A 23013-nucleotide genomic window follows, 5' to 3' on the forward strand; every position below is an offset into this window, starting at 1 on the left:
AACCAGCACCAGCAACATCTCTTAAGAAATAAGTCAACAACATAAACCCAAGCATTTAAACTCCCAAATGTACCCTTAAACTCAACAAATGTGTCTTACAAACGCATGTAGAATTGACAGTTAAATTATTTCCATACTAACCTCACTCACACACACACACACACAAAACCTTATAAATTAACTCTTTATAGAAGGCAAAGCATTTCTGGAAAAAGTCAACAATTGTATAAGTCACAGTGATGCTGTAGGAACTGAATTGTATGTCTCAAAAAAGTTTGTAGAACTGAATGCTTTAATTATATATATAGATATACATGTATTAAAGTCATGGTCCATTTTGATCCAATTCTGATAAACAACCTTTTTTAGAAAGGAAACAAACTTCTGCCTCTAACACGCATCATGTATATGTAATTACCTATGCGCTCCAGTTGAAAAATGCTGTACAAATAAAGCATACCACGTAAAAAGTTAATTTCTAAGATTCGCAAGTAGTTTCTGATTCCACAAGTTTGGCATCAAAACACAAAAATACAGACACAAAAAATGGTTTATACACACATATAGCCCTAAAAACAAAAAAACTAAATATTATTTTTAAATGTGGGCAAATTTAGCGAAAGTAAACCCACTTTCCACGTTCAAAACCAACCATTGTACTCAAAGGTCCTTCGACGGTTCCTGACGGCAAAGGGTGACATTTGAAACACTGTACCAGGGCATATACTCAATCAGGATGGTTTTGACGTCAGGTAGGTACATCTGTTGTAGAGAAACCAACAAGAGCACCCTGGCCTCACAGCTGACCCGATCTGTGAACATGACCGCTAACCATCTCGGCTGGTTACAATGCAACTCACCTCGCAGCTCAGAGGCATAGCAAAATCGGTGGCTGTTTTTTGCGCTGCCTTTGGATTCTGCATCTGTTTCGAACCTAATACCTGGCTACCCTGGGAGCTTCACCTGGATTAAGCTTGACACAAACGAACACTATCGCGATTTAAAAGATACCTGGTGTTTTCTACTGAAGAGGTTACGTAAATTTTGCCAGGTGGGACTTTTTTTTGTCCTCCTTCAAACACGGGAGCGGCATTAAGTTAAATCCTCTTGCTGTGAAGGGCCCTATAGTCAACCTGCTTCTGTACAAAATTAAAAAATAAAAACCTCCAACCTCATTTCCCTCTAAAGACTAAAACTGAATCCATGCTCCATCTCGGGAGTAAAGTAGGATGGCTTTCAGGCCACCACACCTCTCTTCCTGATTATCCAGCCCGGTTCTGGACCGAGAGCCAAGTAATACTCTGAGAAAGGGGCTGTGGGTTCCAGATCGGTCTGGCCCTGACCCACGGAAAGGGAAGAGAAGCTGCAGGACTCTGGAGCCGGACAGGTACGTCCCCAGCGTCGGCGCGTGACGTCACCGCGTCGACGTGAACGGCCGTTCTGCGTCTGGCCGCCCCAGACCTCCTCCTCCGGCCGCCCTCGGAGCCATGTCGGCACTGATTGGCCACCGTGGGGACAGTGGGCGGGCCAAGGCTGTGGGAGGAAGAAGAGCGGGCGAACAGCTCTTCCGTGGTGCTGGGTGTGAAGCCTTTCCTTGGCGACTTGCTCACGTCACTCACGCAATCCTGTTTGCCCCACCGGGGACCTCGCGAAAGGACAAGGGGGTGGCCAACGCGAGGGAGGCATTTTCTGCAGGGCCACCGGTGCACGCATTCCCCAGCGTCATCTCGAAGCTCCCGTTCGTCCCCTGCAAGAGACCCCAGCCCGGGGAGCCGCGGGTGAAACGACAGTGAAAAGCAAAATGAGCGGTCGGCGAGCGCTTCCTTCTGAAACTTAGATCGAGAGACGCGTGGGCTTTGGCATCGAGACCGGCACCTCGTGCTGCCTGTCCCTGCAGGTCGCGGGCAGAGTACGCAACGGTGTCATCCAGCCTTACACAGCGTCGCCGTTCCTGCTCCTAACATACTTACGAAGGAGGACCGATGACCTAACTGCAATCGTACATTTTCAAAAATAAGGCTTAGAAATTAAGTACCCTGGAGAAAATATAATCTGCATTATTTTAAATTGTATTTATTGGCTCCTGGCTGTCGCTTGTTACCCAGAACTCAACACACCTGATCCCCCGTGCCCAAGAAGCTATATTCCGACTAGGGCAGGGGGAGGATGTCTAGCTACAGCTGTGGTTTGCCAATTAGCCTGGGGGGCAGGGTGTGTGGGACCAGTGTGGATGGCAGCACACCTGGTGACAGAATGAAGACCTGTGAATGTAGATTTAGTACGCTATGAATCTATATGGCACTACATACTCGTGTATGTAGTGCCCTATAAATGTTAGATGTCTTGCTTTTTCCAGCTTTTCTTATATTCGCATGTATATGCTTTATTGAATTTGCATCCTAGGTTGGAGACTTTCTTGTACTTACTTAACACATGGGTTTTGTCCTTGTTATTTCTTCTAGAGCAGGATTGAATATTCAAATATCACACAATACAGCCCCGGGCTTTAAAGCATGGTACTCATGGTGATGATGGGGGTGCTCACAGTGCAAACAAGCTGTTAATAACGCTTTCATTACTGCTAGGAAGATAGAATTTGTGGAACTATGGTAATACCAAGGTCCAATTTTTAGCCAGGTGCCGGTGGCTCACACATGTAACCCTAGTTACTTGGGAGGCTGAGATCCAGAGGATCAAGGTTTGAGGCCAGCCCAGTAAAATATTTCACAACATCCCATCTCCAAAATTACCAAAGCAAAATAGAATGGATGTGTGATTCAAGCGGAAGAGTACCTGCTTTGCAAGTGCAAAGCCCTGAGTTCAAACCCCTGTCCCACAGAGAAAAAGAACAATTTTCTTTTACTTGAAATATTAGCAGGCAAATTTCTTAGTTTCTTGCTAGAAAATGTGGAAAATCAAGCAAAAACTTTTCTAAACTAAGTGGAATTTTTCATAAGAGATTTGCAGCCATCTTATATCTTCTCACTGTGGATATATAGCCTAATTTTGAAAAAAAAAACCTAGATTTTGATTGTAGTGGACAGTAGTGTATTCTATCAATCATCTGCTGTTAGCAGAGCACCAGTGGCTCACGCCTATAATCCTAGCTACTCAGGAGGCAGAGATCGGGAGCATTGAGGTTCCAAGCCAGCCCCAACATAGTTTGAGAGATCCTATCCCGAAAAAAACCCATTACAAAAAAGGGCTGGTGGAGTGGCTCAAGTTGCAGGCCCTGAGTTCAAGCCCCATATGGCAAAAAAAAATCATCTCTCTCTGAAGATGAAGAAAGAAAGACCCTTTAAGGTGGTGTCTTCGTCACTTCATGGAGGATCTTTTTTAAGTGGATGATATTATTTATATTATGTGCTACTTTATTCCTTATAAGAACTTTATTTTTAAATTCATGAGTGGTGGAGTTTGTAGCTCAGTGGTAGAGTGCTTGCCTAACATGTGGAGGCCCTGTGTTCAACCCCCAGCACCACAAAAATAAATAAAATTCTTGGTTTCTGGCATATATAAATATTCTCAATCTTCAAATCAGAACCATCTAGAGAGCTTCAAAAACAAACCAAAAATCCTTGATTTGGTCTCCTTCCCAGGAATTCTGTTTTAGCTGTTCCAAGGTTGGTCTTGAGTCTCACTCTAATTCTTCCTGTTTGATAAATGGGACTCAGAAGCATGGGGCAATACATTTAAACATACTATTTGAAAGCTTGGTGATAAGTAGTAGATTGTATCTGAGAAAAGACTCACTGCAGTTCCTCTGGGATATTTGTCAGAAAATGTGGTGATGCCACCTCTTCAAAAGACTTAGGTAGAAAGAAACACAGGGTAAGGACTGCAGCCAGATCCCTGGGACATTTTAAGTGCCTTAATGTGAATACTTCCATCTTCGTCTCATTCCCTCTCAGTGTCATAGGAGCAATCCTGATTGATAGTGGTTCTTAGGAGATCGCTTACTTTAGTGGAGTGATTACAAAGGACCTTCTTAGGGCTGAGAAAATCCTCAACGAATTTTTACAAACTCAACTTTTCCCACCTGATCACCATACTATAAACTGCTCTTAGAGCCTTGGTACTTTATTGCTGTTATAACAAATCCCACAACTTGATGGATTGAAACAATACAAATTTATTAAGAGTTTTGTAAGATACAAGCCTGACATAGGTCCAACTGGTTAATATCAAAGTTAGGGCAGTTTCTTTTTAGAGGTTTTAGGAAAGAATCCACTTTGGTGACTTTTGTAGCTCCTGGAGGTCATTTGAATCCCTTAGCTCATTGACTCCTTTCTCCATCCTCAAAGGCCAAAATGGTGGACTGAATTCTTCTCATATATAATCCTTCCCATGCCGTGTAACCTGATATATTGACTAGTTCCAGGTTTTAGAGGGACATGAACATTTTCAGGAGGCTGATTATTCTACCCTGGTCATCTTTTGACCACTAAGGTCAAACCAATCTTGGTTTCTGGCATACATAAACACTAAAATAACTCCATGACTTAGTATACAGGAAGTAGTTGGAGACATAGCAAAATAAATTATCTGAATGAGGACAATTTCTTCAACTTCAAATTCGGCTTTGTTGTTAGAACTGAACTTAAGCAGTAATAACAAAAAACAAAACAGTGAACTGATGGCTCACACCTGTAATCCTAGCTGCTTGGGAGGCTGAGATCTGCCAGCTGGGGCAGATGGTTCATGAGATTCTATCTCCAATAACTGGAGCAAAATGGATTGGAGGAGGGATTGAATTGGTAGTGCCTGCTTTGCAAGCATGAAGCCCTGAGTTCAAACCCTCTATCAATATTCAAATTAGCTTTTCTCTTCCTCCCCAGCCCCCACCAACCAATCAAATCCTTCCAGGAACAAGAAGAAAAAAAGATTAACTCATAGTGGCAGAGTTTATCTCAACCAGATGTAGGACAGCCTACTAGTCTCACTGTGTCTTGTCTGATACAAAGAGAATAAATAGTGGGCATGACCAGTGTGTAGGATAAACCTTTTCTTCTGTCACCAGTTCTCCAATTGTGATATAAGTGTTTGGGGATGGGATAGTTCAGTGGTAGAACACTTGCCTAGCATGTGCAGGACCCTTGGTTCTATCCTCAGCACCACAAAAATAAGTAATTTTAAAAAATGCATATGATTTACTTTTCACAACAATTTAATAGATATTTTAAAGTTCCACAGAAAATAAGAGAAACAAGCAAGGTTATATAGATCTGCTTTATGTATTATGAGTTTTTTCAGAAAGAGAACTTTTATTGCCTATGTTTCATACACATTGGGAAGAGGGAAATGGCAGGGATTTAGATACTTTGTTAGGAGCTGTGCATAGGGTATGTGCCTATAGTCCCAGCTACTTTAAAGGCTGAGGCAGGACAATTTCTTAAGCCCAGGAGTTGGAGGCCATCCTGAGCAACCTAGACCCTATTTAAAAAAAAAAAAAAAAAAGATACCTTCTTAGGGAAACTTCTTCCTAATACAACCAGCATCAGAGAAGAGGTTGAAAGTAACAGTTTCTTGTCCTTTTGTCTTTTTCCCTTAATATAAGGTCTAATTATCTTGAATAGCTTTGCACTCCTGTTCACATTTGAGGCTTATGACACAGCAAATAATTTTCCAGTTTCATGTGATTCTTTTGTTTTGCTTTGGCAGCACTGGGGTTTAGAACTCAGAACCTCACGCTTGCTAGGTAGGCACTTTACCACTTGAGCCACTCTGTCAGCCTTATGTATTCTTCTACAAAATCCTCCCTAAACCTCAGGGAGATTTGATACACTGAGCTAATTCAACTAATCACACACTCAAATCAGCCTCAGGAAGAGACTCCTTTCTTGCATTCTGTTCAGCTAAAGGCTCAGTGTTTCATTTTATTCTTCTAGAAGTAGATTTTGATAAGCTGACTCTCCTATAAAGCCCTGACATGTGATCCAATACAGAAAGCCAAAAACTCAAAAACAGAATAGATAATGTTTTTATCTTTGCATATTGAGCTAGGCCTATCATATTAAGATCCAGAAATTCTTCAGGCTGCTATCTGGATCCCAGATACTGTGGTTAATGGTTAGTTTAAACTACATAAGTTTAAATAGATTTGACTTTTAGGAATATAGCTAAAAACTAAAAATTCCTCTGGTGAAATATAGCAAGACGGAACACTGAATGCAAAGATACTGATTTTTTTTTCTTGGACTTGAATATTATATGTCTCTAAGACATCTAGATTTTAGAGAATACCTGTCTTCATATTTAAAGTTTTGGGCCCTTCTTTTCTCCAGTCACAAAAGATTGCTTATATGTTAATTGTTTACTCAAACACATTTACCTGCACAAACTCAAGATGTGTTAATAGAATTATCATTTACATAATGACTTCAGAAAGGGAAAATACTCAGTGTGGGTCTACTGCTAACCACTTGCTCTAATTCGTTGATTCCTACCTTATCTCCTCTGCCTGCTTTCTGGAAAGAACAATAAACCTTGCCACGAGTAAGTCTATCCCCACCATCTGGCATAGTGCTGAATTCATGACAGGATATATTTCTCAAACTCAGTAGTAGGAAATACTTTAGGAACACTGCTAGTCCTATTCCTCTTGCCACATTAAACTACTACTATTAACAAAAGTTAGAGAAATTTTCATTTTTCTATCAAAAAAGAGGCACATAAGTAAAACTTTATAACCATCTTTAGTATCCAAATTCTATTATAAACTCCCTTTCCCTTCCCTTATAATTATTTCTTTTTCAAAATTGGAATATTGTTTCAGAACTTCTTTCTTTTTTGGCAGTACTAGGGTTTGAACACAGTGTTTTACCACTTAAGTCACACCCCCAGTCCCTTTTCCTTTGTTTTTCAGAATGACCTGTGCCATTCTTGAACCATCATCTTCCTATCTCTACCTCCCTAGTAGCTGGGTTTATAGGTATGTGCCACTATGCTCAGTTTGGTGGGTTTTTTTTTTTTTTTGGTGGTTTGGTGGTGGTGTTTATTCATTTTTTTCTGTTGAAATAGGGTCTCCATAACTTTTTTTCCAGGCACTCTTGAGTCTCCATCCTCTTTTTCCTACCTTCCAAATAGTTGGGATTACAGATGTCAGTCACCATATCTGGCCCTAGTTATTTTTTTATTAAAACAATTTTTTTTAAATGACAATAAGTAAGAGACTGCTGTAGTTTGAATGTGATTCGTCCCCCTCCAAAACTCATGTTGAAATGTGGTCTCCAATGTAACAGTGCTGAGAAGTGATGGACTTTTTAACAGGTGTTTGAATCAAAATTATTCCACCCTTATAAACCCTTATAAAGCAATTAATGCCTTCATCACAGGACTGGATGAATTACCTCCAGAGCAAGTTATTACAAAAAAAGTCCACTCCCGTTTTGTCTCTTTTGCATGCACCCACTTAACCTTCTGGCATTTCTTCTATGTTTTGATGTACTACAAGTCCCTCACCAGATGCAGCTTCCTATTGATCATGGTCTTCCAGCCTCTAGAACCATGAGCTAAATAAGCTTTCCTTTATAAATTATCTAGTCTCAGATACTCTATAATAGCAACAGAAACTGGACTAGGAGACCAATGTGTACAAGGAAGAGAAATTTAGAAACAGATACAAATATAAATAGTAAATTTGATATATGGTAACGGTTACATCTCAAAGCAGTGAAAAAGGAAGCATTTAATAACTAATGATACCTTTAAAAACTATTTCTGACATAATTTCCTCCAAAAAAATGCAAAGCTAGTTTCTCTATGTTACATAGGAAAAATAAATTCCAAATGGATTAAGGATATTAAAGCAAAAGAAAATTTAGGTTTTTTGGATAACTTTTCAGGTGAAGGCAAGTCTGCTTGGGAAGATGGGCAACAAACTGACAGGATTGACCACATATAATTTGGCCATACATTTCTGTATAGCCAAAGATACCATAAAACAAACATTAGACTGGCAGAAAAATATTTGTCTCACAATATGACAAATGACTAATTTCTGTATTTTACGAATATTTCCTATGAATTAATTTCTCAAAAAGATAATCTAGCAGAAAAGAGGCAAATGACATGAAAGGAAATCACAAGAAGAAACTCAAATTTTTTTGCAAAATGAAGAGAGCACGGGTTAGTGCTCGTGGTAATTGGCACTTTTTTGTGCAAAGCTAATGGGAATGTGAATTTATTAAACTTCTTGGAAAGTAAACCAGAATGTAACAGATAACTTTCAAATATGGCTGCCATTGATTTTTTTTCCCCTCCTTCTAAATTTTGCCTGGCTGTTTGTCTTGTTTTGACTAAGAATATAGCAAAAAGTAATGCCATACTTGTTGCTGGCTGAGCTTTTAAAAAGACCTGTCGTCCTTACTTGAAACCAACTGCTTTGTAAGATGTATGACGACAGTTAAACCACAGTATTGTGAGTAATCCAAGCTATAGATGTAAAGATTGTGGAGGAACACTGTGGCTCTAGTGATGTGAGTGAAGATTGGACTATCTAGTTCAGCACAGTTACCAGCTGAATGGAGCTCAATGAGTGATCTCAGTTGAAGCCATGTGGAACAAAGGAACTACCCATCAGAACCCTCCCTAATTTCCTGTTCACAAAATGTGAGCAATAATAAATATTTTGTTCACTTAGTCCACTAGTTTCAGGGTGGTTTGTTACCCAACAATATTTATCCAAAGCATAGGAGTATTTATGAAAGTGAAAAAGTATGCATACGTTCTGATTCGGTAAATCGAGTTTTAGAAATCTATCCCTTATAAATAACATTAGCATTGGAAACAATCTCTTTTTACTGAGTGGGGTATGGTTGATCTCTGGGAAGATGTTTATGATACACTATTAAGTAAAAATGCAATTTGCAAAATAATGTGTATGCTACAACCCCAATATGAACTTAGAAATGTAAATTATACTTGTGAAACTGCTAACATTGATTTCATGGAGGAGTTTGCACAGAGGTGAGCTCTAGGGATGGAGACTTGACAGGTTTACTTTTGTATATTGGTTTATTGCCCATAGAAAAAGCTGCTTTTGTTTAAAAGAAAAATATAATAAAATATTTAAGGAGAAAGAAGCAAACTCATTAAACTGTATGGAAGTATATAAACCAGAAAGGGAAATCATCCAGTAATTCTCCTAGCTAGTAGAGTAACTGCTTTGTTTACTCAATAATGTGTCAAGAACATCTTTTCATGTCAGTAAAAATAGATCCTGCTTGCCATTTGTAATGGCTTTAGAATATTCTATTGCTTGAATCTATTGTAATTTATTTAGTCAATTCCTTACTGTTAGACATATTTTTTCTAGGTTTTATGGTTGTAAACTAACAGTTATCCTTGTTTGTACATCTTGGTCCTATTGCTCCTAGAAGTAGAACTACTAAGTCAAAGGATAGGCATACTGTTAGCAAGTTTTTTTTTTTTTTTTAGAAGACAGTAGTTTATATTCCCACCAACAGTTTATGATAAGATCCTAAAGACATATCTGACTAGCCATTCCTCCTGCAAGCAGCAAAAATGAATTCACTTAGAATAGTAATTGGCAGTGTTTTCATGTCATTTTGCTGTACAAAGGGATGTGGGCACAACAAGAGTTATTATGCATTCAGACACCAAAATTCTTACTTGCTGGGAGGAAGCAGTTGGGCTAGCAGTAAAAGAATGAGGAAAATAGGTCTTTTGTAACTGCATGGAGGTTGAGGAGATAAACCAAGACATTTTCTCCAGTGTCACAGCTTGGGTGACTTGCAGTGCCATCTTCTGGCCAAGAAGCCAAAAACTTTCAATTTCCACGCTAGGAGTAAAGTTATTTCTTATAAGCATCTTGAAACCAAAGGCTGTTAGGAGAACCCGGAGAAGTTGTCTTGAGTGTGTGGTGTGGGGGAAAGAAAAAGCATTTCTTTGTCATAAAGATTTGAATCATTCCACCTCCCAGGTTCCGGGCAGTCTGTAGGTTCTTTCTACTGTGGCTACTTTGAACATATACAGGTACAAGTCACAGAGCACCTAAGATGGCACACAAGCCACTACCCTTCAACTTCAAGTTTGGATTCCAGTATCTTGAGGTTACTCTAGGTAAGGTAACTTTGTAGGTTACTAGATTGCTGAGGAGGGCCACATTACATTTGATTTCAGGAGAATCTGTTCCCATCTTTTGAAGTCCTGTGGTGAAGAAAGGTACACTGTGAAGCCTCTCAGTATACTAGTAATTTATATACACAGTAGATGTGAAAGTGTAGAAAACCCATTATAGCTTTTTTTTTAATTTCAAGACAAAAATACTTCCTTGCTTTAATCATCCAAAATATGTTAGGGAAAGACTTTGTTTTTAAAGCAAAAGTACTTTTTAAAAGTGGGGGAGCATCCTTAGGTTAATAGCATCCCTCAAATTAAAAAAAAAAATTGCCTTTCTCTGTGCACTGGGTGTGGGAAAATTTTATAACAAGCTTTATTCTGAATCAGCTTCCATGAGTGAATTCTCCCTCTCATCCTTTCGTATTCGTTCTAGTTTTACACTCCTCTGCTTCAGTTTCTTTCATCTTCTCACACCCCCTTACCTCTTCTTTTTTGGTTGGGACTGGGATTTGAAACATTGCTTCATGTTTGAAAAGCAGGCGCTCTATTACTTGAGCCCCACCTCCAGTCTGTTTTGTTCTGGTTATTTTGGAGATGGGGGTGTCGCTTCCCAAGTGGCTAGGATTACAGGCGAGAGCTTCCCATGCAGATCCCCTTTCCTTCGTGCATACCCCAGCCTGCAGCCCAGCTCCGGCTTGCTTTAGCTCCACCCCGGCTCCTCCCCCGCCCCGCCCCGGCTCCTCCCCCGCCCCGCCCCGGCTCCTCCCCCCGCCCCTCTGCTACGCGCTAGCTCCCGCGCGTTGACGTCACACGCCAGCGCCGGTGACGCGCCAGCCGCTCCCCCTTTCATTGCATTAGCTCCAGGGTTTGGGGGCTGTCGGGTGTGGACTCTTTGCCCTGGAGTGTTGTGCAGTTGTCTCCATATCCTGAAGTCTAGAGCCACTGTGACGAGGCAGGAGGACGTGGCAGTCAGGTATCCTCCCAATCCCAAATGCCGCCCTTCCGCACCTTGCGGAGGCCACTAGCAACGACCGCTGAAGTTGGAGAGGCGGTAACGGAGGCACTGCTGTTGCCGCCCGCTGTTTCCAAGGGGGTCGGAAACCAGTTTGTTTGTTTCGTCCGGGCAGGGTGGACCCGTCTCGCGGGAGTTACACCACGCGGGACGGAGTCAAGACTGAGGTGTTCCCAAAGACGGGTGTCAAGTGTGGGAGTCCCAGTGCCCCCTCCCAGGTGGGCTGTGAGCTGCTACTGGCTATAGACAGATTTGGTTTCTCTTCCAGGATGTCATTTTCAAAATGCACTGCGGTGCCTCTGCCTTATGAAGTCTTGTAGGAAGACCGCCACATCTAGACCGGTGCTTATTGATCATCTCCGTTATTCCTACTAAAGTCCCGTTGTCATTGAGGTGAGTTGCACTTGGGGGAAGCAATGACATGCAAAAGAGTGAAATCATACTGGAAATGAGACCTGTTTAGATTTGCTTATATAGAGATTTCATAGATACCTGAAGTGTTTGCAGGGAAAATACCGTGCTCTCAGTCCCTAAGGAACTGTATGTGTCTCAAAGCAATCCTTAGGCATTATTTTAAAAACTAGAATGATAATGCAATTAAGATAATAAAAAACTTAGTATGGATAAACAGTCACTTAAATTGCTTATATTAAAAGTCTTTGATCCTAAATTATATCTTAGTCAGGAGAAAATGAATACCATTAAAATTTAAACTACTTTAAAAGTTCTTAACTTGTGTATGTACCCATGGCCTCCTGCATACTGTGCATATGCTGTATACTCCTTACCCCCACAATTTTTTCATGCAGGTCTATATTTTATTCTCTCATGTAGGACCTGCTCCAAGAAACAGAAGTTTTTTATTTAACTCCTTGGGTATATTATATTAGAAATGTTTGATGAAACACTAAAAGTAGTAGCCAACCCAACCTAATAATGGCTTTTTATTGTGGTGCAGCAGTATTGTAGAGATGATGGGGGGAACCAAATGTGGAGAGAAAAAATTCTTTCTAGGTTAGATTTGTCTGGTGTTAGAGGATCTACAGCTCTAGCTAGTTCAATTGAAAATTGCCTATTCTAAGTGAAAAGTAAGGAGACTATTTTGTGGGAAAGCAGGTTTTTGTACAGAAGTCTTTCAGTAACTTAGTGTAGGTTCTGGAATCTGAAGGAGTTCTTTTGAGGTCATGTTAATAATACATTGCATTGTATTCCTACTACATTTTACTGTCTGCCTTTTAGTCTAAGTCATGAACATGATACCTTTTCATGAATATGAAATTTTTATTTACATGTTGTCAGTTTCTACTATAGCCCTCTTGAGTGTCGTTTAGGCTTATGAGAAGAAAAAATATGTATTCTTGAAAAAAGTCTGGTAGTTGTACTACTTTTGCTTTCTACTTTTTTCCAGTGAGGAAAAGTAAGGAAGGAATTTTCCTTTCTCAGAAGATAAATTGACTATTTTGGGAGAATTGTATGTATGGATTGTAGCTGCAGACAGTCCCAAGAGACTTCTTGAAATTTGTTGCTGTTTACTAATGTTCTCCATCAGGACCACCTGTCTTATCCAATATCTGAAACAGCTGATAAAGGCTTAGTGCCTATCAGCATGCATTCCAGATTGTTGGGATACAGTTTTTCATTGATGTACTAATGTTTTTCATATGTGGTACACAATATTATGTCTAACATTGCTTATTTGTGACTTTAAAAAAATTCTTAGAAAAATCAGCAGGAACATATTTAGTTTGACTAAAGGCTTAGATATTTTTTTCTGGAACATAGTTTACATACTTGAAGAGATGCCATAGAAAAACTTAAATGTCAAGGAGCAATCATTCAAGGTTTTTTTTTTCTTTTTCTTTTTTGTACTGGGAATCTAAAGCAGGGCCTAGTGCATGAGCTATATCCCCTGCCCTGTTCAAGAATTTTTTTGAGGGGGGTATTGGTGTTTGAACTTAGGGCTTCATATTCTGTTCAAGGATTTAAATAGGAGAAATTGATATTTAGCTAGTGTCCATACTACTTATGTCAGTATTTATAAATTTTAATTTCATATATTATTTCAAATAATATATTCATGTTTTAGAATTCAGAACGTTCAAAAAAAATCTTCTCAACTGTTCAGTTTTCTTCCCAGGAGGCAATCAATATTACCAGTTTATTGTGTGTCCTTCCAGAAGTATTATAGAAGCACATATTTATTATGCATATATAAATAACGACATATACACACATGTATTTCCTTTTACTACACATATAATAATACAGTAGTCTCACCTTATGTACAGTTTCAGTTACCCACAGTCAGCTGTGGTCTGAAAATATCAAATGGAAAATTCCAGAAATTCATAAATTTTCAATTACATGCCATTCTGAGTAGCATGATGAAATCTTGGAGCTGTCCTGCCTGGGGCATGAATCCATGTGGGTACTGCATACTCACACTCCTTATACACTACCTGCCTGTCAGGCTTAATATAGCCTTATAGGTTATCAGATTGTCACATTATACAGTGCTGTGTTCAGGTAATCCTTATTTTTCTTACTGGCCCAAAGTGCAAGAGTAATGATGCTTGCAATTTGGATATACCAAAGAAAAGCTGTAAAGAGCTTCCTTCAAGTGAAAAGGTAATAGTAGAATAAGATATTTTGAGAAAGAGAGCACATAACTTTTATTACAGTATATTGTTATAATTGTTCTATTTTATTACTAATTTCTTACTGTGCCTAAATTATGAATTAAACTTTATTTTCAGTATGTATGTTTAGGAGAAAACAGTATTATATACAGGATTTGGCACAATCTGTGATTTCAAGCGTCTACTGAGGGTCTTGAGACATGACTCCATGGTTAAGGGAAGACTACTGTATACTCTGATCCTTTAATAAAATCTAATACCTACTTAGAAATTAATCTATATCCATATAAGGGCTGCTTCTTTCACTGCTTATGGATATTTTAATCGTGCAACTAGACACAGGGCTGCAGAAAGTGCATCATTTTCAATACATTTGGAAATATTTTTAGCATTAATTCCTAGAAAGAGAATTGCTAGATCAAAGTAGCTATACATTTATAGTTTTGGTAGATAATTGCCAAATTCTTTTCTTTAGTATTTGTACAGATTTATGTACCACAATATTGTTTCCTTCTAGTTCCCTCCAAAATAGTACAACAATCCCAGCCGTTGCTGGGCTGACAGGTGTGCACTGTCATGCCCAGCTTTTTTCCATTGAAATGGGATCTTGCAGACTTCATCCTCTCAATCTCAGCCTCCCAAGTAGCTAGGATTACAGGCATGAGCCACTGGCACCTGGCTCCATTTGTCTTTTTAACTTCATAGCGTTCATTCACTTTTTTGTTTTCTGTGTTCACTTTCCTGTTTTGTCCAATGAATATGTAGGAATTATTTTGTTTTCTGTGTTCAATTTTCTGTTTTCTTCCTATGAATATGTAGGAATTAATTGTTACAAAAATGTGTAACTTTTGTATAGTCAAATTAAGGCATTTTGATTTTGTGGCATACTTAAGCTACCCACTCTATGATTATAAAGACCATTCTACCATGTTTTGACTACAGGGAAAAAGGCTGCTTTGAATAAGTTCTTATCTCTCAGTGATTTTAGACCCTCAATTCTTGTCGTTTTATATATTTACTTAAGTTTTAAATTGTTTTTGGAAGTGGAATGTCCTAATACTAATTGTACCATCATGGTCAAAATGGAGTTTCACCATTTATTATGAAGCCTTTCATTTAATCTCCCAGATCGTCGGTGATGTTTCCATTCTCATCTGTGCCTGGTGTTCCCATTCTAGAGCTATCTTCACGCTTCTGCCAAGATGGAAGAGATGAAGGAGGCAAATTTTAAGATTGACTGATTCTTACAGAGTCTTCCAACTGATCTTATTTAGTATAGTGTTAGTCGCACTTTAGATGCACCTGATGCTTCCAGTTATTCAGCTAGTTTGTGGCTGGAATTGACTTGGTTCTGACTTACTTCCCACTGCTGGCTTAGAGTGCAGCTTCTTTAGTTTCCTAAGTCAGTTGTTGCTTGTCTTTGTGTTTGCCCAGATTCCAAAATTTTACTGTTGCCTTCTCCTGATCTGGGTTTTTGATCCTTTTAAAGTCATCTTAGTTCATTTTGAGGAAGGATTAGAGGTAAATTTATAAAGTTGCTGTTTATTTTTCACTTTTAAAAGAATTCAATTAAAGAAACTATTGTGACTTCCTTTAATTTTTTTAAATGAAAAGGCTTTGACCATATATCTCCATCATTCCTACCCTTTGTAAATAATAGTATGATTCTAAACACTGTTGAAATTTTTTATTTTCTAATCTACTCTTATTTATTCCTTGAATTATAGATGTTCAGAACTGGTAAGGCACTTAAGATTGCATTATGTTTAAATCTTTAGTGTTTTTAGATAAGAAACCAAAGCCTAGAAAAGTAGCTGTGTAGCTGGACTCTTCTCTTCATGCTGAATTTATCTTTTTTTTTTTTTGATGTAATGTAACTGGGAAGCTCAAATATAAAAAAAAAAGTCAGATTTTTATGAATCGCTTGAATATCAGTAAAAAGATTGATTGTAATAACTGTTGGAGACCTTATGAGTCAAGTTGGTATTGTGGTTTTCATTTGAGTTGGAAGCTCAGGCATAGAAAAGATAAATGTTTATTTATAATTTAGCTTATTGCAATAATGAAACCAGAACAGGACTCTTAAGTTCCTTCAGTTACATGTTGTGATGGAGTTGAATGGCAATGGTACAGTTTATCTTTAATTTGATTTGGTTTGGAAAATTTTCTTGGATTATAATTTAATTCAGAAATCTCACTACTATGAAATAAGTAGCTCAGTAGTAAGTGTGTTGCAAGACATTGAAAGTAACCTATTTTTTTCATGTTTTCCCTTTTACTTCCTCTGATGTACATTACCTAAGAAAAGAAGAGCTTGTTGATTGTTCTGAAGCCCACCTACCACAATTCTTTTGTAGTATGAGGGATCCAAACCAGGGTCTCATGCATGCTAGGCAAACTTAACCATTGAACTACATCCCCACACCTACCCCAAGTCTTTCATTGTTTGGAAAGGTGTCAGTGCTTGGCCTTTTTTTTAATGGCAATTTGAGTCCTCTTTCTTCAATATCAGGGGCAGCAGAGTCTCTTCTGCCTTACTGAGTTAGTCAGAACCACAAGGCTCAGTGTTGTGGTTGACAGTAGAATGAGATACTAGGAACTCTTAGAGTTTCCATCTTACTAGTGTAATCCCTAGAAAGGGATTGGCAACTAAATTTTGAGGGTGGGCCAAGTTGACAATTTTGGTTTTCCTCTCTTGGCAAAAGGTCTGTAGAATAATGGTGATGGTTGTGAAATAATCTCATTATGTGGTTATTATTTAATGTAATTTATTTCATGAAATTTAGTTTTCTAAGATGAGCTTATCTTGTTTTGTTTTTTTAAATTTTTTATTTTCCTGAGTAGCATGGTAGTATAATATATGAACTTTCATGTCCGGGAGAAATCATTAAATTTTGGCTGGTTCCCAGATAGCCATTATATTATGCCAGCTGACACAAATTGGACTTAATATGTTTGGAATGACTTCCTCCTTTACTCAGTGATGATACTGTGGTGCAGTGATAATATTTCATTTCTTGTTTCTCTTAAAGTTGCTAAAAGCATTCTGTTCCCTGTAGAAAATTTAAAATGGAACATGATTATAATGTTTTCTAATGTAGAGAAAGGTTCTTACAAAATTTCATAAGGCATAACTATCCCATCAATTTTCCAACAAAAAGGATTCTACCTTTTAGTTTTGCAGGCCTGTAATATGAATTTGATAATTTATGGAGGTTGAATCTTTGTTTTTCTAGAGCAAAATAAAATTAAATTTAGTATTGATGGATGAAATGGGGATATCATTTCAAATTTACAAAGAGAAATGTGAACTATCACAGGTATTTAAAAATATTTGCCTGACAAGTTCATTTTCTCCTAGAATGGAATCATATATTTGAAACCTGCTTGGTATGAAAGAAAATAGAAAAAAATGAATTAAACATTTGTTCGTTTCAGATTAACAGTGAATTCATGTTAAAGATGCTCTTGCCAATAGGCTATGCAGATTATTATTTTTATAATGTACTTTCTGTCTCTTTTCTCTCTCTTTCTATCTCTGTCTCACACACACATACACACAGAGATGTGTGTTTTTTTAGAGCTTGTACTACCTACTGTATTGTACTTTGGCTTCTCCTAGGAAGTAGTAGGAATTACCATTGCTACTAATGACCTTTTTTGGGTAGTACTAGGGTTTGAACTCAGGGCTTTGTGTTTGCTAGGCAGGTGCTCTACCACTTAAGCCCCACCTTCAGCTCTTTTTGCTCTGGTTATTTTGGAGATAGAGTCTCACTTTTCCCCCAGCCAGGCCTGAACTACTGTCTTCTATTTTACATGTCCCACAGTAGCTTGGGAAGTATATGCATCACCATGCCCTGCTATTAGTTGAGCTGGGGTCTTGAAAACTCTTTGCCTGGGCTGGACTTGAACTGTTATCTTCCCAATCTTGGTATATTGCAGGCATGAGTCATCAGTGCGTGGCTTAAACTTGCATTTAGAGATGATAAAGTAGTGCTATTAATTAATTCATGTAGGAAAATGTTTGCCTTTCTCTACATATATTTTAAGCATATGTAGAATTTGTTGTTCCAAAGCATTCTTATAAAATAGAAATGACACTGTTTGATTTTAGTTATAAAAATAGGTTGCATGAGTAAAATTGAGGTAAAGTTTATTTATTCAAAGTTTCTGTTAAAAATGTTAAGTATACTTTTTTGTTAAAGTTAGCAGGTTACTAAGGAATTAGAATTGCTATATGAGTCTTACTTTATCTCTATTAACTATTATACTTTTTTTTGAATGTCTAGCATCACCCACAAAAATGCCTTAGAAAAAAGAACCATGGAGAAGTATGTTAGATTACAAAAGATTGGAGAAGGCTCATTTGGAAAAGCTGTTCTTGTTGAATCTACAGAGGATGGCAAACAATATGTTATCAAGGAAATTAATATCTCAAGAGTAAGTATCTTTTTAATTTCATTACACTGGTAATAATTTCGTCATGATAGGGCTCTTTGTTAGAGTGCCTAAAAAATATGGCACATTTAACATGAAAGACTGGCATAATCCAAGAATACTACTAACTTCAGCATATATATGTATATATAGTTTTGTAACTTAATCTAGGTTGGATATCTTAACATGTTTTTAGTTACGATCAATTCATTCTTTCTAATTTCCTATATTTTGTTGATTTAGCTGTATTAGTACCATTACTTTTAGTCACTCTTAGTGGGGGACTTTTAACTTTCTTACTGATGATTTAGCATATTAATTTTCTTTTTTCCTCTTATTTAAGATGTCTAGTAAAGAAAGGGAAGAATCAAGGAGAGAAGTCGCAGTGTTGGCAAACATGAAGCATCCAAATATTGTCCAGTATAGAGAATCGTTTGAAGGTCAGAAATTTATCTCAAGAGAAATCAAATTAAGTCCTAAACCACTGATAGCATTTGGATATTTTCCTTGTACAGGATTATCTTGATAATGTATTCTCAGAAAAAAAAGGGTTATTTTTGTTTCAATACATATGTATATAAATTCTAGCTTGATTCTAGGATAATAGTGACACCACACTATCCCCATCTACTTTAATACTAGCTTTTTGTAATTAATGTTTGCTTAAAAACAAGCAGTGGAGTAAGTAAAAGAATTTGGAGAAAGCATGACAGTAATTAACATATTTTAAAACTAAACTTTTAAATACTGCCACCACTATCACTGAGAAAATGTTGTGATCTTTAGAAAGTACTCTTCACATTAGTATATTCCTTTATCTCTTGCTATTGTAATATTGAAGTATATTGAGGTATATTATTTGATTGAAAAGGAATGTGTGTTTATTATAAATATGCAAAAAAACCAGACATACATCACTACAAGCAAAGGTCTTGGTTCCTGTATATCCAACCTTATTCCCACTATAGAGTGATAAGCATTTTTAACAATTCAGTGTTTATTCTTTACTATGTTTTCTATGCCTATGTGACGAATATTGTGTTAGGAAAAACAAAGTGCTTTCTTTTTTTTTCCTCTGCTCTTACACCACATTCAATACAGAAGACTTACAGAAGACCTAGAGATAGTGTCAGGTTCTACAAATTGAGGGCTCATTCCCCAAGACTGTTCTCAGTTCAGATTCAGTTTCAAGTCCAGATCTGCAAGACTTCTGCTCCATTGGCCACAAATGGAGCCACCACACCTGCCTCAGCTCCTTATTGCATGTGGTACAAAATCAAAATGTTAAAGAACAATAAAAGTTAATCTTCTGTTCCCATCTTTGAAGACCTTTGTTTCTTTCTTGAATTAACAACTGTTGCACCTGTCTTATGTTTCTTCTCAGAAATAATCTAGATGTTAATAAGCATACCTAAATGATAGTATACTATATGTAATTTTTTCTTTTTGTTTCTTTTTAACTTTTTGGTGGCACTGGGGTTTGAACTCAGGACCTCATGCTTGCTAGACAGGTGCTCTTACTGCTTAAGCCACTCCACCAGCCCTTTTTTGTGATGGGTATTTTTCAGGATAGGGTCTTGGGAACTCTTTCCCCGGGTCTGGCTTTAAACCTCCACCCTCCTGATCTCTGTTGAGTAGCTAGGATTTACAGGTGTGAACCTCTGGCGCCTGGCCACCTTTTGATTCTTGTGCTACATAAATGGTAACATATATAACGTATGTTATATATAATGTCTATATTATAAATAGTAGTGAATTATCCAGTTTTCAGGGTGTTTTCATGTTATTTCTCATGTGTATATTTGGATGATTATTCCATTTCAGTCAGTCATGCAGATTCACAATTAGCTTAATCATAAGTTCCCAATCCTAATGGTGTGTTACATGCAGTAAATCAAAAGAGGATATGACAACTGGTATTGTGGCTCAACTGGTAGATTTTTGCCTAGCATGCACAGGCCCTGGGTTCAGTCCCCAATACTGCAAAAAAACAAAACAAAAAACCAGGATGTGAGGACCAAGAAGAACACCACCACAAAGTATATGAAACAATTATTACTAGAAATAAGACCATAGAGCATGGCATGGTGGTGCAGGCCTGTAATCCCAGCTACTTGGGAGGAGGGGGCAAGAGGATTGCACTTTTGACTGGCCTGGGAAAAGTTAGTGAGACTCTATTGCAAAAACAAAATACAACCAAAAGAGCTGAGGGGTCGCTCAAGTGGCAAAATGCTTGCCTAGCTTGTGTGAGGTCCTGGATTCAATCACCAGATCTGTTCCGCCACCCTCACCCCCACACAAAAAGGCCATGTCGCAGATGGTAAGAAGTGGGAAAATTCTTCTTTGAGTTGTGATAGACTTACTAATAAGTAGTGGTTCAGTAAATATAAGTGATATCTTCCTTACATGTAAAGAAGTTTGGGTGGAAAGAATGCTTAAAAGTGTTTTGCTAGCCAGGTATAATGGCTCAGCTCATAATCCCAGCTACTCGGGAAGTGGCGATCAGGAGGATCACAGTTTGACGCTAGCCCAGGCAAAAAAGTTAAGAGACCCCACATCTCAACCAATACACTTGTTATGGTAGTACAAGTCTGTCATTCCAGCTGCTCAGGAAGCTGGGATGGGCAAAAACAAGAAACCCTGTTCAAAAAATAACTAAAGCAGCTGGGCACCGGTGGCTCACATCTGTAATCCTGGCTACTCGGGAGGGAGAGAACAGGAGAATCGCAGATGAAACCAGCCCCGGGCAAATAGTTCATGAGACCATATCTCAAAAACAACCCTCATTAAAAAAAACAAAACAAAAAAAACCCAACCCCTCAAGTGGTCAGAGTGCCTGCCTAGCAAGCATGAGGCCCTGAGTTCAAACCCCAGTACTGCCAGAAAAAAAAAGGAACTAAAGCAAAAAGGGCTGGGAGCTTGGCTCAAGTGGCAGAGTACTTACTTACCAAGTATAAGACCCTGAATTCAAACACAGTACAAAAGAAAAAAAAGTAGAAAAACATAAAAGTGTTTTTCTAGTCTTTTCTGTGCATGGGAAGAGGCATAGAAGTGCCTTTGTCTGAAGATCAGGATATATTGGATTTTTTCCTTTTGGCAGTACTGGGAGTTGAACTTGTTCTTGCTAGGTAGGTGCTCTACCACTTGAGCCACACCCCCAGCCCTGAAGATCAAGATACAAAGATGAATAGAGCATTGCCTCATCTTCATGTTTGTTCATCAATTATAATTTTTAAAAGAGATCAAAACAATGTTTCATGGGGGTAGAAACTGTTCTATTTACTGTTGAGTTCAAAGAGTTCATCAGAGCATTTATTATTGTATTTGTTTAAGAAATAACTGATTCAAGTGGATAAAACCAAACAAAATTAATGGTTAGTTGGAAACTAAAATAACCCATTTCTGACCAATTGGTTAAAAAACATGATTTTACATGAAATGTTTAAGGAAGTGTATCTATTAAATGAAACCAAATTTATGTCTGCATTTTGTCTATATTCTAGAGATGTTAAGATCTGTGTGAACATCATGTATTATTGGTAGAAAAATCATTAATAACAGAGGTCACATTGTACAATCTGTATAACCAGTGTACCTTGATTTTATACTCTTAATTCTCTTGACTGTAGTTCTGCTTTTTTTATTTATCTGCTGCTTTTTAGTGAACCTTTAAGTACCTTTAGCTTAGCTATGCTATTGATACACCTTTTTAAAAATGGAATGTAATGTTCATATTTTGTAGAAAATGGCTCTCTCTACATAGTGATGGATTACTGTGAAGGAGGGGATCTGTTTAAACGAATAAATGCTCAGAAAGGCATTTTGTTTCAAGAGGACCAGGTAAGTTAGCTTAAGAGTTTGATTCCTATCACATTGTAAAGAAGTAACTCAGTTTGATTATTTATATATTTGTGCAGTTTAACTACCAATGCTAGTTGTAATTACTAGTGCAGACTAATATTATGTCCAATATCTTAGTAGCATTTCTGTTGAAGTAGCTATAACCTTTGGTCAGTTCCCCATGTCTAGTCTGTAATATGCTGTGTTGGATATTTTCCAGATAGGACTAGTTGCCTGGGCTGACCTCAAACTGCAGTCCTTCTGATTTCTTCCTCCTGAGTAGCTAGGATTATAGGCTTGAGCCACCAGTGCCTAACATTGGATTGGATTTTTAAAGACTACTACTTTTCATTCTATCCCACGGCCAGGAAACCAAGCCCAATTCATTCTTCACCAGCTTTTACCTGTAATATCCGTAAATTTGGGTGAATTTCTTGGAGGTCTCCTAATTTGCCAAGGTCCCTGGTTGCTAGGAAGTGAGCTTCCACTGATGATACTGGGTATGTCAAGTACCTGGCCACTTTCCTGGTGATACTATTTAGGGATTGGTTCCATGTGTATTTTTTAGTAGTGGGCTTAAAAAACCATCTTAAATAAGATACTCCAAGCATGGCCTTTGTTGTACAATACATCTTTTTCAATTATATTCTGCTAAAAAAGGAGTATAGATTCTTAATGAATTCATGAAAATAGCAATATTGTCCTGAAAAGTAAAACTATTTGTTTCTAAATTTTGGACATACCAATGAGAGTAAAATACCTTTCTAAATCTGTAAAAACATAATCAGAATTAAATACTAGTAATAGCTTAAAGAGAAAGGAATTCCTCATGTACTCATCAAATATAGAGCATTAAAAATTGTACCAATCAATTTCCAAAAAAGTATGCACAATTAGATTTCTTTTAATTCATTTCTTACATTCCTAGTCACTCTGCTGGGTCATAGGTCAAATAGTTTGCATTGGTGATATATGCCAGCTTCTGAACTAAAAAGTCTCAGA

At 37.8% G+C, this 23013-nt stretch overlaps 2 protein-coding genes across 21 annotated transcripts in view; one reads left to right on the forward strand and one right to left on the reverse strand.

Annotated features, from left to right (window-relative positions):
* The window catches only part of Clcn3 (chloride voltage-gated channel 3), an 83958-nt gene extending 82807 nt beyond the window's left edge, over positions 1 to 1151 (reverse strand). For 2 of the 5 annotated variants that reach the window (XM_074054987.1, XM_074054984.1), the window contains exon 1: positions 861 to 1001. The gene's annotated coding sequence lies outside the window, so the exon portion shown is untranslated. The other 3 variants (XM_074054985.1, XM_074054988.1, XM_074054986.1) reach the window with 3 other exon arrangements.
* A 9742-nt stretch (positions 1152 to 10893) lies between these two features.
* Nek1 (NIMA related kinase 1) overlaps positions 10894 to 23013 on the forward strand; it is a 239241-nt gene continuing 227121 nt past the window's right edge. For all 16 annotated transcript variants that reach the window (XR_012441543.1, XR_012441544.1, XM_074054990.1 and 13 more), the window contains exons 1-5: positions 10894 to 11056; positions 11364 to 11488; positions 18024 to 18174; positions 18515 to 18611; positions 21914 to 22011. Coding sequence is in view for 14 of the 16 variants with exons in the window: in XM_074054990.1 (XP_073911091.1) it covers positions 18058 to 18174; positions 18515 to 18611; positions 21914 to 22011 (312 nt within the window). In the remaining 2 variants the exon portion in view is untranslated. The remainder of the gene's footprint in view (positions 11057 to 11363; positions 11489 to 18023; positions 18175 to 18514; positions 18612 to 21913; positions 22012 to 23013) is intronic.

The sequence above is a fragment of the Castor canadensis genome, chromosome 14 (genome assembly GCF_047511655.1).
Source record: "Castor canadensis chromosome 14, mCasCan1.hap1v2, whole genome shotgun sequence".
NCBI lineage: Eukaryota > Metazoa > Chordata > Mammalia > Rodentia > Castoridae > Castor > Castor canadensis.